Raw genomic sequence first — 13,043 nt, 5'->3', positions numbered from 1 at the left:
AAACTTCCTTGTGTCTTCTGGTTGCTGACAGGGCAGGCTGTACTTTTAACCCTGTGTGTGTAGAGCCAGCTGACCAGGGCTCAGACCATGCTCCATCTTCAAGAGACTGTCAGGAAAAGTATAATATTGCTTGTATCTCCTACTTACTCAGCTTTTATAAAATTTGTGAGGAATTTTATAATAATTTGCAGTAAGAGCTGTCTAAGTTCAGGACTGAAGGAAAAACAGATGCCATCGGTTTAACGAGGGAGCTGTCCAAGCCTACTCACAAAACTGGACCCTTTTAATATCTCTGCCCATGGCGTATTAAGTTAGAAAAAGTTTTTTAAAGTCTAATGACTAATTCTATTCAAGTTTTCAAAGCCAAGAAAAAGGGCTTTGGAAGCTATGTTCCTGCACTAGGAAGGTGAGATAATTTCTGCCTGTTTTAATTTCTATCTGTTATTATAATAGATAATTTCTATCTGTTTTAAGCAAACATTTTTTCAGCAGGGCTCAGCACACTCAAAGACTACATCACCTCAAGAGGAACTGCTACAACAAGCATGGCTTGGAATCTCACACCTATGACTTGCAAGGGCATGAACTGTGAAGCTTTCTTGAAGAGAAGTTGTCATAGGACTTATTTTGAAGACCAAAATCCTCAGAAGAGCACAACCAAATAATTTGCCTTCATGAAAAATAACAGCTCATCCCATTACACTTCATGGGAGCTAGACTGCAGAAGAACAGGAGCTTAGTAATCATATTTGTCACTGGAAAAAATGATGAACCCTGTCATTCTCAGGAAGAATATGAGGCAACCTCAGTGAAACCAAAAGGAAGATTTTGCTTGTCTTAATTTCCCTAGGGTAGTAATGTATCTGTCTACTGGAAGTGTAACGAAATCTCTTTTATGACATATGTGGAGTGCTGGTTTTAAAAAGATTAATTCTAGCATAGTAAAGCAGTGCATTAGTTTTGGTTCTTAATTTTTTTTTTTTAATAAGCAGGATTTCACTTTCTTAAAACTGAAGTGGCAACATTAGGGTTGGTCTGGATACAAACCAACTAATGCTACAATCTCACTCTTCCCACACTAACCACTTTGAAGGGAAAAAAATTATTATTTCAGTGTGTGGAGCATATCCACACCATCAAAAGGCTCCTTAAGATAAGGGAAAAAACACATTCTGGAGCTCTGAATTCAGAGACCTTGAAGAGGATGAAGCAAACCTTCAGACTCATTTTGGACAGACATTATCTCAGTGCAAACCGGTGAATAATCTGTTCAGCCCTTGCAGGGCTCAGGATTACTGACTTTAGAAAATTATAAAAAGGTTCACCTGCCTCACAGGAACACTGTGAGGCACTGTAAGGCACTGTCTGCAAAATATTTTAGCTCCTTGATAAAAAAGTGCTGCAGAATTGCAAGTTATTACAATTTTGATCACACTAATAATTATTTGGGCACAAGGAGCTACCACTTGACAATTCCTTCATCCAAACAGCAGCGCTTAATAATTGCTGCTGCTCTGAGAAACAGCAGGTAGCACTGAGCAGAAACCCATTTGCACAGGAATGCTGCCAAGAAACTGCCAAAGGGACTTTGAGAAAGAGCTTTCCATACACTGAAATCATGTGCTGCAGCACACCAAAGAAGTTTCTCTTACTCAGTCCATCAGGTTGGATAATACCATCCAAAATGGAGAGGACAGATAAAAACCAGTTTAAGCAGTGCCTCAGAGAATACCAGGGATTGTGCCAGCCTTTCAAGAAATGTGTGGGAGGCCTACTGCTTCTGGTTGTGGAAAAGAGCTTTGCAGGTAGCCTCTAAAAAAACAACAAATAGTTTAATCTCATCAGCTTTCTTCCAAAATTTTCTTTCAAGGACCATATTTGACTGTCTCAAGCTTGATTCTGTTCCTGTTTCTCCTAGTAAAATTCAGCTGAATTTGGGCAGCATCAGGGCCCAAAGAAGACGCATTAGCTATTATTACAAAGGCAATGAGTACCTGCTATTCATTTGAATGTGCAAGTCTGGCTCCTGCAGAGGGTCATTCCCTTTTCTTTGCTGGTTACAACCTCAAGAACAGGAGTTTTACTTTATATCAGAGAGTATATGAGAGTCAAGGAACAGGCATTGAAAGCGTTTGCCATTCATGTGGCCTCACAGTTCACATTGTCACTAGAGAAGAGAGACTCAGGGGAACACAACTCTGGTAGGTGAATGCCTTCTCTCTCAGACATTTAAACTGACTAAAAAAAACCCTTTGTCTCAGAAGTTCCTGCCATTCCTCAGCACTCTCATCCACAACATGGAGGTTGCTAGAAGTCAATATCCACTGCAAAAAAATTTAATGGCAAGAAGAACAGATTCAGTCATTGTTTTATAAGATATGGCACAGATTAATTGATAGTCAGTGCAGCTGCACTGATGTAACCAGCTGTCATAATTTTTGGCAATGCTACAAATAATACAAATAGTATCTAAATGTAGGTTGAAAGGTTAGAAAACTAACCATCCTATGTTGTACCAAATGTGTAAGCTTATACTATTTAGCATCACCAAAAAGGGCAAAGGTATTTTAGAACTAACAGATTTTAAATATTTCTCTTCCTCAGTTTCATTACAAAAGCTAATTTCTTCCCTCTATCCCTTTGAAAGACATTGAACACTCACTGAAAAAGCAAAAATAAAACACCCCATACCCACTCAGTTTGTAAAACTTACACAGTACATCAAGGAAGCACAAAATTAAGACAAATTTTATCCAAGTGGAAGCCATGCTTGCACAGACATAAAAGTGAAACACAGCTGAATAAATCTACATTATCACAGCACGGTTTTGCATTCCTGGACCTTACCTTTGAAGAAAGGGATGTAATGATGTCTGAATGTAGATGTAAGGCTTGGGTGTTGGGGCAGGGAGATGCAGCTACTGGTACCAAGACTGTGAGTACCAGCTGGGGGCAACAGAGAGTAAGTGAAAATAAACTATTTAGTTCACTTACTGAAAGCCACAAATTACAATGCCATCCTTTTTTTTTCAGGAACATTTTCCTCCTGATGCTTAGAAAACATACAGTTTACATTTAAGTCTTCATCTTTCTCTGGTTATTGCTAAAAACATGCCAGTGGCCACGCTATGGGGTCAGCCAAGGGACAGGGGCTGTCCGCAGACAGAAGGCGCAAAATGCTGTAAATGCATCAGAAAATATTCCAGAAAAGGCACCACAAAAAGCATGGCTGCACTCAGGGGAAAACCTGCATATTAAAAGGCTGCAAGAGGGAATGAGAAATGCTTATAATGGATCTAATGAAATGAAATGGGAAGAGCCTTGTCGCTGCAGAGAACTGTGCCACGAGTGGGTCCAGTTCTCACTGTCGGTGCTGCACCCTGGTAGGATTTGGTTCACAATGCACCAGGGCACTCCAGTGCACGGCTAATTTAAGTATTTGGTGAAACATCCTGAAGTTATTTGAGCTCTGAAAGTTAGACATGAGATTAAGTACCTTGAAAAATATTCTCAAGTCATCTCTGCTCCGCTGCGGTAATGTCCTGATAACATGGTTTGGAGGACTAGTGGCAATTATTAAAAATGGCGATTATGAAGATTATCTTCTAAATTTTAAAGCATTAGAATTTCTTTGGCATTCCTTTTGTCTTTCCTCCTTGCTTTAACATTGTGCTGCTAAGATTAGGTGTGACAGCTACCAGACCTTCAGCAGAGATTAATGTCACTCCAATAGATTTTTTTATACTCCACCTCATTTCCATTTTGTGAAAGACTTTGCGTTGTACAAATATTCAATTCCTGTAAAAACTGTCTATGTTACCTCTAAAATCTTCATTTCCCTTGGAAAGGTTAAGAACTAGCAAATTTCCAAAGCAGTTTAGAATTACAATGTATCTCCAATGAAATTAAAAGACAACAAAAAAGTAATATAAATGCTCTGTTCTTTACCTGAATTATGGAGTAGAGAAAAAATACAATTAATTTTGAACAATTTCACTGATTATTTCCAAGGATAAAACCTTGCACAGAGCCCAAATATGAATGGGGTTTAGTAAAGCATTCCCATGCAAACATCAAAAGATGATCCTCCTGTCTATCTGACAAGAACACCAACACAGCTACTACTACAGTCCAAAGCTGCAAGAAACACTCTGTAAACTTCTCAACTAAAGGAACCTGGCCTTCAAAATCCAGCCATCAGGACTAGTCATTCCTCCAGCTCTTGCACTGCGGACCTTGTGGTACAAGAACGTAACACAAAGTCACTCCATCACCCTCTTGGCTTTGTGTGCATTCAGTGCTACTGCGCACACCTTGGGAGAGCTGTGGATTGAGTGTGCACCTTCAGGCAGGGTGAGACCAGGATTTAAACCCTTTAAACCCTCCTATCTTGTGTCCACATAAAATCAATTTTTATTAAATGCCTAGTTTTGTTTTCTTGGATGCACATCCCTGAAGCACTTGTTCCCTTTCTCCCCATGGAACTCACTTTTCACAGTAAATAAATCACTGCAACGAACTGCTATTCCACCTTAAAGCCCTGTCTTCTGGAGTCAATTCTTCTTACAACACAGCACAAAGTAATGGAAAAATCTGGAGAATAAGTAAGACTGCTTTTGGATTACCTGGTCTGCTGTAATGCTGAGGAGAATGGGAGGTGGGAGTGTACCGACCATAGCCCAGGGAGCCAGCAGAGCTAGGACTTGATGTCCTGTACTGCTTGAAAGATCTGTCATCTTGGTCACCCTTAGAGGAAGAGAGGAAATACATATTATTAGGGAAGAGAAGTAACTTCTCAAACAGGCAGAATATGCCATCTCACGTGTTTCTGTGATGGGTAGATGGGGGTCGATGCTGTCCTAAGATTCCGTGCAATCCTAACAAAATGAGGTGGCTTTCAGCACATCCACCTGTGTGTGACTGAAAGAGCTCTGCCAAGTGCCAGAGAACAGCCATGTTGCCACAAAAGTCAGTTCAGACATAAATTAAAAATTACAATTTAATTTGAAAAGAATAGTAGAAGCGTTGCTTCAGGACAGTGCAATTTCCTGAACAAATAAAAGTGGGTGGAAGACAAGCTCAGGTCAGCATGATAATATTATGGTGACTTTGTACTCATATGAATGGATGCATAACAGTTACAGACAACACAAAAATCAGCATTTGCTTGTTTCACTACATCATGAAAATGACTGTGTATACATTGCCCAGTTTGCCCCACTGTAACATGGTCATTACTCTAAGAAACCCAACATTAACACTCGTGTAGTATTAGCATTACCACTGCACCACTGGGCAGAGCCAGCCACACAATCCAATTCCCATTAAACCCTTTAAACCAGTTAAAACCATGTACACACACTCCAAGCCTCTGATTTTCAACAGCTAGTCAAACTGCAACTGCAATTTGCAAGTAGGGTCTTAACAATAAAAGCACTACTGAGTGAAACAGAGGGGGAAGTGACTCCATATAAACCAGCTATAAAAACAAATTCAAAATTGCCCTTTTTTAAGGCACGTGAGAATTGCCTTGAGTTAACTTCATATTAGAACAAATCAATGTAACCTGCAGATGTTCTTTTATGGAAAATCATACTCAAAAAATGCTTCCCCTCTCCTAGTCCAGTAGAAAAGCATGAAGATATGCTATACTGCATCAAGTGTTAGTCACTTATCATGAATATGGGGATGCCTTTAGGCATCTGTGTGATTCCCAAGGGATCATTCATCATTTAAATGAACCATACAACCTACTTAGCCTTACCATCATCTCCCAAATTCCTATCAGAACAACTTGATTATGTCAATACATGCATCTTTAAAAGAATTTGGCTTCTTTGTGACTAACCTAGACTCTACAGAGATGTACAATATTTTCACATCATCAGGCTTTTCCTGTTGACAAGATATGCTCCATCCCTTCAACATCACCCCAGACATACCAGCTGCTGGTTTCAAAAGTGGAAAATCAGTTTAGTATAGTGGCCAGCAGCATTATTGCTTTAATATCAAGTTCAGAAATAGTTAACAAAAAGCAAAGAACTGATGCCTTTCCAAGTGTGCAGTGTTCTGCAGGCATTCTGCCACCTACTCCTCTATGTCCAGCTCGAGGTGTTTCCTTCCCAATGTACCTACATTGTGTAAAAGCCACTCTAACCTTTGTGAAGAGAATTACAAGCAGCACTGCAATGGCTCTACAAACTCGTGTAATGATACTAAATATCATATGAGTGTCAGCTAATGGTCTGTGATGTGTCCAATTGTATGACACAGTGGAACTCTCCTCCAACAAAAATCCCTGCAACAAAACTGGTGACAAGTTTGCAGATGACGACGCCCAAACACCTGACCACAGACTCCTTAAAAAGAGTCAGCAAGCACAGAGAAGCTGGAGAACATGGGAGTACACACAAATCATGGCAGTCCCAACCTCCACACCAGCATCACTTTTGGAAATTAATATTGGCAGTTTGGTAACTGAATTTAAAGGACATTATTATAATCTTCCAAAACACCAAGTTTTCATTTTGTTTTGGACCTTACCTTTGTGTACCTTGTGTCTCTGCAAGGAACAGTCAGCCCAGTTCATGTAGCCCAATACTACATAAAACATGCTTTTATTTTTAAATTATCAAATAAATTACATCTCTACTGGTTAGCTCCTCTGTTAATCAGTTCTTAAAGTGATTTACAGTCCTTAATTCTCCATGATTACCAAAATTTTGCAGTACATAAAATTGGGATAATGGAGAAATTAGCCAGAACCATTATATGTAATTGCGCTACTATCTGGGAAAATACATGAAATGCTTTCACTGCTTCCAAAGTAAACAGTGATTAGCTTAATTAATGCACATCAAAATACACAGAGCTAGAAGTTCAGGTATGTGCAAATGATTTACAAGTAGGTGTACACAAATAGTATAAGTAGTTTAACTATTTGTGGAATAAAAAATGAGAAAGAAGAGAAATCTATGCTGAGCATTAATTCAAATCAGCTCACACTGGCAGCCTTAAATGTGAACATAAATCATATTTCCCAATATAATTTATTTAGTAGAGCTTGAAGAAGTGACCACCATACAACCTTTATTTTGGAAAGCAGAAACATGGGTGATAGTGGAAACAGATGCAAACAGATGGTAATCCAGAAGCAGAGCACATATTGAACACAAGTAACACTCTGAAAATCATAAATTATAAACACCATGCACTGCAGAGGCAAGGGGTGAACCCCACATTTCAGACATTGCTGGTTATCAATATGACCAGGTTTATGCATCACAAAATGTGTCAGAATAGGAGAACAAAGGCATTGGGGATTACCTCAGTAGGTGTTGGAGAGAGCAACTGAGGTGACTGCAAACAGCAACACACAACAAATTAGTGATACAAATTCATGCATGATGTTACTTGTGAGAAGAATTACTCTTAAAATATCACTATCCATGTATAACACATGATACAGCTAGGAAAAACACCTGTCAATTAAGTTAGGGCAACTTTTCTTATTATCTTTTTATAATTAAGTACTTAAGGACTAATATACAAATAATTTCATATTAGTCTTTGAATGATTTCTCTACTACAAAATCCTGGGGTCTGGTAAGGCCAGTTCTGGGCCACAGAGAAGGGAAATAGGGAACTCCCAGATAAAGCAGTAGTAGTCTGAAACTACACACAAGCCCTAATTAAATCTGCATTGAAGGACCTCCAAAGTCAGGACTAGAACTGACCATTTTTAGGGAAAGAAAAATGTCTGTACTGTTTATTTTCAATTAAACATCGGGTAATTTGACAATTTGCTACTCATTTTCCCTTCTAAATCAAACACTACGTTTGTTTAGTTTAGCAAATTGACTGAAAGTATTGCAGCTGCAGGTAACAAGCCAGGATACTGAAATTTGGGAGACAGGATTTTTCTTTTTAACCCCTGGTAATATCAAGGATAAGAAATATTTGGAGCATTGGGAAATGTTGCAAACACAGTCCATGTTTGGTCTTCACACTTCTGCCAAGCCTGGATGTCACCAGGCGCTTGAGGAAGGCCACAACCATCATCAGAACCAACAAATTTTGACACAGAAAGGAAGTGATTATGCTCCACAGGTTCAGGGTGAGGCAGCAGCTTTTGACTTTGTGAAATCAGAAACCTGAATACCATTTAAACCCATTACCAAATACGATCTAATTATTTTTGAATACCTTATAATGGAACTACAGTGGTTCAGCACTGTGCAGAGAGAGCTTGGAAGAAAGTCTGCAAAACCTAACATATGCACTGCACTTCACCTGACAGTGTTACTGAGACCTTAACTGATTAAGTGTTAAAAGGTGCAAGTGATAGTATGACTAGGGCTATTATAAATATCATGACTATTAATTATAGCATTTATTTCTGCCCATTCACTTACACCTGGAGAGAATAAAGCAGACTTCTATGCTAGACTGTATGTATCTTGCTCGTATCTAGCATATTGTAAAAGTTTAATTTGTAAAAATGTAGATAGAATTATAAAAGCAATCAGAAAGTCAAACGGAATGCAGGTATGTTCAGAGAAGAAAAGCTAACTTGCATGACAGGAGTTATATACCAGTATGTTTCACAAAGCCTGGAATTAGCATTAGTTACTAGCATGTTAGTATTATGTTAGATTAGATTTCATTAGCACAAACCGTATCATATTAGCTCTGCATATGAAAAGGCTGAAGTGCATGCATGACATGAGGATGAAGTTAAGTAAGGGACAGTTGAAAGAAATTTGTACACAGGAAAGTGATACCATTGTTGTGTTACCAAAATAACATGGTACTCTTTGATTAAAAAAAAAAAAAACAAACATGAAAAACATTTGGCTTTGCTTCTCATTTTTTCATTATAATTAGCAATGGCTCCTGTTTCCTACCACATGCAGAACTACTCCCATGGAAAAACATTTTAATTACATGTCATCTCTAAAAAATGATCACCAAAAGCAAATTTTGAAGTTCTACAAACTAAAAAATGAAATGAACAGAAATGAACATCTTGGGTTTGGTTGTTCTCTTTTTTTTTTTTTTTGGAAGGCATTGTGAATGAATGGATGACATGACTCAATTAATGAGAGCTATAAAAATTACATTTTTTAAATAAAAGTTATGCACACGTTAACAGTTTTTGGCAACATGTTCAATGATGTTCATAAAACCTGAAACTCATAGTAAAAAAAAAAATACCCATGTTTCAGTACCTCCCCGTAACTATGCCTGTCATCTGAAGAGTAACTGATATATGGAGAATAGGAGATCATATCTGGGCGGTCAATGTTATAGATGGCTTTATTTTTAGGAAGAGCAGCCAAGTCCCTGTAGTCAAGAATTTCATCTCCAAGCTTTGCCTAAGAAAAGGAGGAAAGAAAGCAGTGAGAATAAGAAAGAATATGAGTAGATTGCAATCAGACAAGGAAAGATAAATGCAGGTAGGAAAGTCATAATCATAATAAACCACTTTTTCTGTTTGTGAACAGTTATAGCTCTTGTATTTATTACACAGTGCTAAATATTACTGCTGTTTTCTTTTGTATACTGTTGCTTTCTGCCTTGTCACTGGCATTTGGCTAACCGGAGTAGCATGACATCATTCCAATTCCCTGGTTATATCCCACTTACTCCTGAATGCACAGATATAGGGGACAGATACTGCAGTCTTTTTCAGGCAAAACACACAGAATTTTGAAGTGGTTTTGGTGTGCAGAATTTCCCTGCTGTAAGCAGGAGTGAATAATCAAACACGTATTTCCAGCACATACTCTCCAGATGCTGAAAAGCATTAATCAGCTTTTTGATCTTTCCCACTCAGTCGTGTCCCACAGCTTCACCTCCTTTCCTGACTATGTCTAAACAGCCTTTAATTAGGGGTCACAAACCAGCAGATGATGGATTTGCACCATGGTGGAAGATCACAGAAGCCACTTTACTTAAGTAAAGTTCAAATCCCCTTATGAGACTCATACAACCAACAGAGGGATAGAACTGTGCTGGTCCCTGCTCTCCTCCTACTACACGTATTCCAAAAGCATAACTTCAATCAAGCTGCCACATTTGCACAGATTATCCTTAGGATAATTGCCAAAACAGTATCCAGCACATACTGTGTTGTAGATATGATGACAAGTTGGCCACATTGAGAGTGGAGAAGTGGGCAGCATAATTGTTTCATTCCCACTTCAAGTTTCACAGAACGATAAAGTCTTTGCTGGCAACAAAATGATGAGTGAATCTTGCTGTGCTCTGAAAATCTCAGTATGATCAGCTATAAAACTGTAATAATGTTTTCCACATGCAAAAGTACAAAAGTATCCAGGATTTATGTGTGCAGTGATTCTGTATTTTTTAGTATGAGCTAAGAAAAGTTCATTAGATTTTCCAGCAGAGTTTTCTATCACACGTTAATAATCCAGGAGATTGTAGTCTGACAACTTTCATTATCCCTTTTTCTAAAACAATGCGTGAATTTGTGCAAACATAAAGTACACAAAAAGAAGGAAAATGACTCAAACAAGAAAGCAGAAACAAGCTGCCATAACCATCACATATTCCCATCCTCAAAACTAATGAAAAAAATGTGTTTTAACCAAGTATGTGATTCTTCAGCAACCTACAGATCTCACTTTCTTTGCAGATCCTTTAAGAAGCTACAGAGCAATGAAATAGTCCCTTAGTGAAAATAAGTCCCTCCCTACTGAGAAGCCAGTGGAGAGATCTGATGCAGAGACAGTTAATGCAAAGGTAAAGAATCTGTCTGCCCCATCTGTCCCAGAAATACTTTGGGCAGTTTTATACCTACAAAGAAAGCCAAAGAGGCTGTGATTTCAGTTAAGGGATCCAGGCTTTTGGCCATTATTCTAGTGAATCCAAAGTAGTTCAGAATTGGGAATATTTAAATGTGAATTACAATAATTTTGGCTCTTTTTCTATATGTGCAACTTCCTGTTAGATTTCAGATCTGTCAGAAGAGTAAAACTTGTCTTGTTATGTAATTTTTTTCAATTTAAATATAACAATGTGGGAAAATTTGGATGAAGAAACACCTTAGGGATATAGTTGCTTTCAGAAAACTCAATTCTCCACACATTGAGTCTATACTGTGTTTTTGTTTTATTTGTTTCACCTACATTCAATTATGTGAATGGAGTCCAAATCTGCTCAGGAAAGCTCAAATTACAGCTGGGAGGCTTCAAGCCATTTCTTCAGTAATTTGGTATGTTGGATTCTGGTAAAACCATGCTCAAAGTATAGAGTATCTATTTCATTTGGAACATGTAATTTTACAATCGTATAATTGTGAATTGTGAATACGGTCTGCATAAAAATATAGTGTGATTTCTACTCCTTGTATGAGAGCACATATAACACAGCTATGTAAACTAAATGTAAGCCTTCCAGCTGGATATATTAGGTTGGAGCATCAAATTCTGTCTTAATAAAATTAAGCAAAGTATAAAGCAGGACTTTTATTTAAACCTTATTTAATGGCATATTTACAAATCAACAAATTTTTAATTAGGGACTCAGGTTTTGCCAGCACTACGGCAAATTTCAGTCTGGATATAATGAAATCATCCCTACAGGTCATGAAAAGATGCTCATTACCTTGAAAAGACACTGGCCTGTGCCCTCTCTCAGTGCAAGAAGACATCGAAGCCTGTTATCAGTAGATGAAGAAGTGGTATGGCTTTAATAAACCGTCTGTATGATGCACATTCATGTTTATGTAAAAAAAAACAACTTTCCTCACCTTTCCCTATGTGGCCAGGCCACCACAGCCCAGAACCACACCTGCCCTGCCATGGGGCAGTGCCCACGATGATGTTCAGCCTTCCTCTGACTCGATGGCACCATGAACTCACAGTTCTCAAGATTGAACTTTTTTTCCTAAATTCTTTTGTCCATGAAATACTTACTTCACAGAGCTCAGCAGCTGGTAAGGTATGGTTTTACTGTGGGTTTTCATGATCTGAATCTATGCTGGTGCTGCAAGCTGCTGCCCTGTCTGCACCATCCCACCCTGCTCTGCCTTCCACATTAGCATTAGAAGCCATGTTTAGGCTATTTTTTTTTGCCTCTTTGGTTGTCTGGAGTTTTTTCCTGGGTTATTGTTTAGCTCAATCTGGCCTCAAATTTGACTGCATATCTCTGTGTACACACTAGTATCAGCAGCAAAGAGGAGATAGAAAGACATGGCCAGAAAGGGACAGGGCCACGTGTGGGTGGGACCTTCCTTTCAGTGGCAGCGAGAGTTTAGGTTTGGCAAAAACCAGCCACAAAAGCACACAAGACAAATCTTGAGCATGCCTGCATGTTGTAACACTCCTGTAACAGAAAACACATGTAAAAACATATAGCCAAGGGACCATTCTGATAATAAAGAAGTCAGTAACATGTTTTTAATTCTTTTTACTTTCCTGTTCGTGAAAGCTAAAATAGGATTTAATCAATCAATCAAAATCAAGTTTTGACAATTAAGCAGTGAGAGATGGGATAGACAGAACACAAACTTGCACTCCTCTGGGGAATCTTTTTATCTGACTCATATTTGCTAGACAACTTTATTCTTTCCCAGTCCCAGCTATATATCACAGAAACAAATATCAGAGTTGTGTGCTGATTTAATGATAGCCTTTAAAAACAAACAAAAACAGAAAAGGAGAATGGAGGTTTGTCCTTGACTTTTAACAGCCACTGAAGCATGTTTGAAGTTGTTACCACAATCAATAAAAACAGTACCATCCTGCAATTAGATAAATGTCTCTAAAAACATATAAATTTTAGGAGAATTCTCATGCTTAAAAACACAATGAGATGGTGCATGCCTGAAAAAAAAAGAGCTCACCTGCCCAAAGAAAGTGCTTACATGATAATAGACTCCCAGCACAATGAACTGTCTTCACAATGACATTTCCTGGCTGGTAATATTCCACTGATATTCACCAGCACTCACAGTCACTGGTGAGCATTTAGAGAAGAGGCACTTGTTCCACCACAAGTTCAGTCTCACTCAGATA

At 38.4% G+C, this 13,043-nt stretch overlaps 1 protein-coding gene across 9 annotated transcripts in view; it reads right to left on the bottom strand.

Moving 5' to 3' along the window:
- Positions 1 to 13,043, bottom strand: part of ABLIM2 (actin binding LIM protein family member 2) — a 129,193-nt gene that overhangs the window by 30,062 nt on the left and 86,088 nt on the right. For 3 of the 9 annotated variants that reach the window (XM_088056348.1, XM_088056350.1, XM_088056349.1), the window contains exons 10-13: positions 9,231 to 9,377; positions 7,327 to 7,359; positions 4,626 to 4,746; positions 2,848 to 2,946 (exon numbers count right to left, since the gene is read on the bottom strand). In XM_088056348.1, the coding sequence (XP_087912474.1) occupies positions 2,848 to 2,946; positions 4,626 to 4,746; positions 7,327 to 7,359; positions 9,231 to 9,377 (400 nt within the window). The remainder of the gene's footprint in view (positions 1 to 2,847; positions 2,947 to 4,625; positions 4,747 to 7,326; positions 7,360 to 9,230; positions 9,378 to 13,043) is intronic. The other 6 variants (XM_088056353.1, XM_088056355.1, XM_014263053.2 and 3 more) reach the window with 4 other exon arrangements.

This window comes from Pseudopodoces humilis, chromosome 6 (genome assembly GCF_049639895.1).
Source record: "Pseudopodoces humilis isolate 2021_Gansu_Grassland_sample_001 chromosome 6, ASM4963989v1, whole genome shotgun sequence".
Lineage (NCBI taxonomy): Eukaryota > Metazoa > Chordata > Aves > Passeriformes > Paridae > Pseudopodoces > Pseudopodoces humilis.
This window is presented reverse-complemented; position numbering and strand designations above follow the sequence as displayed.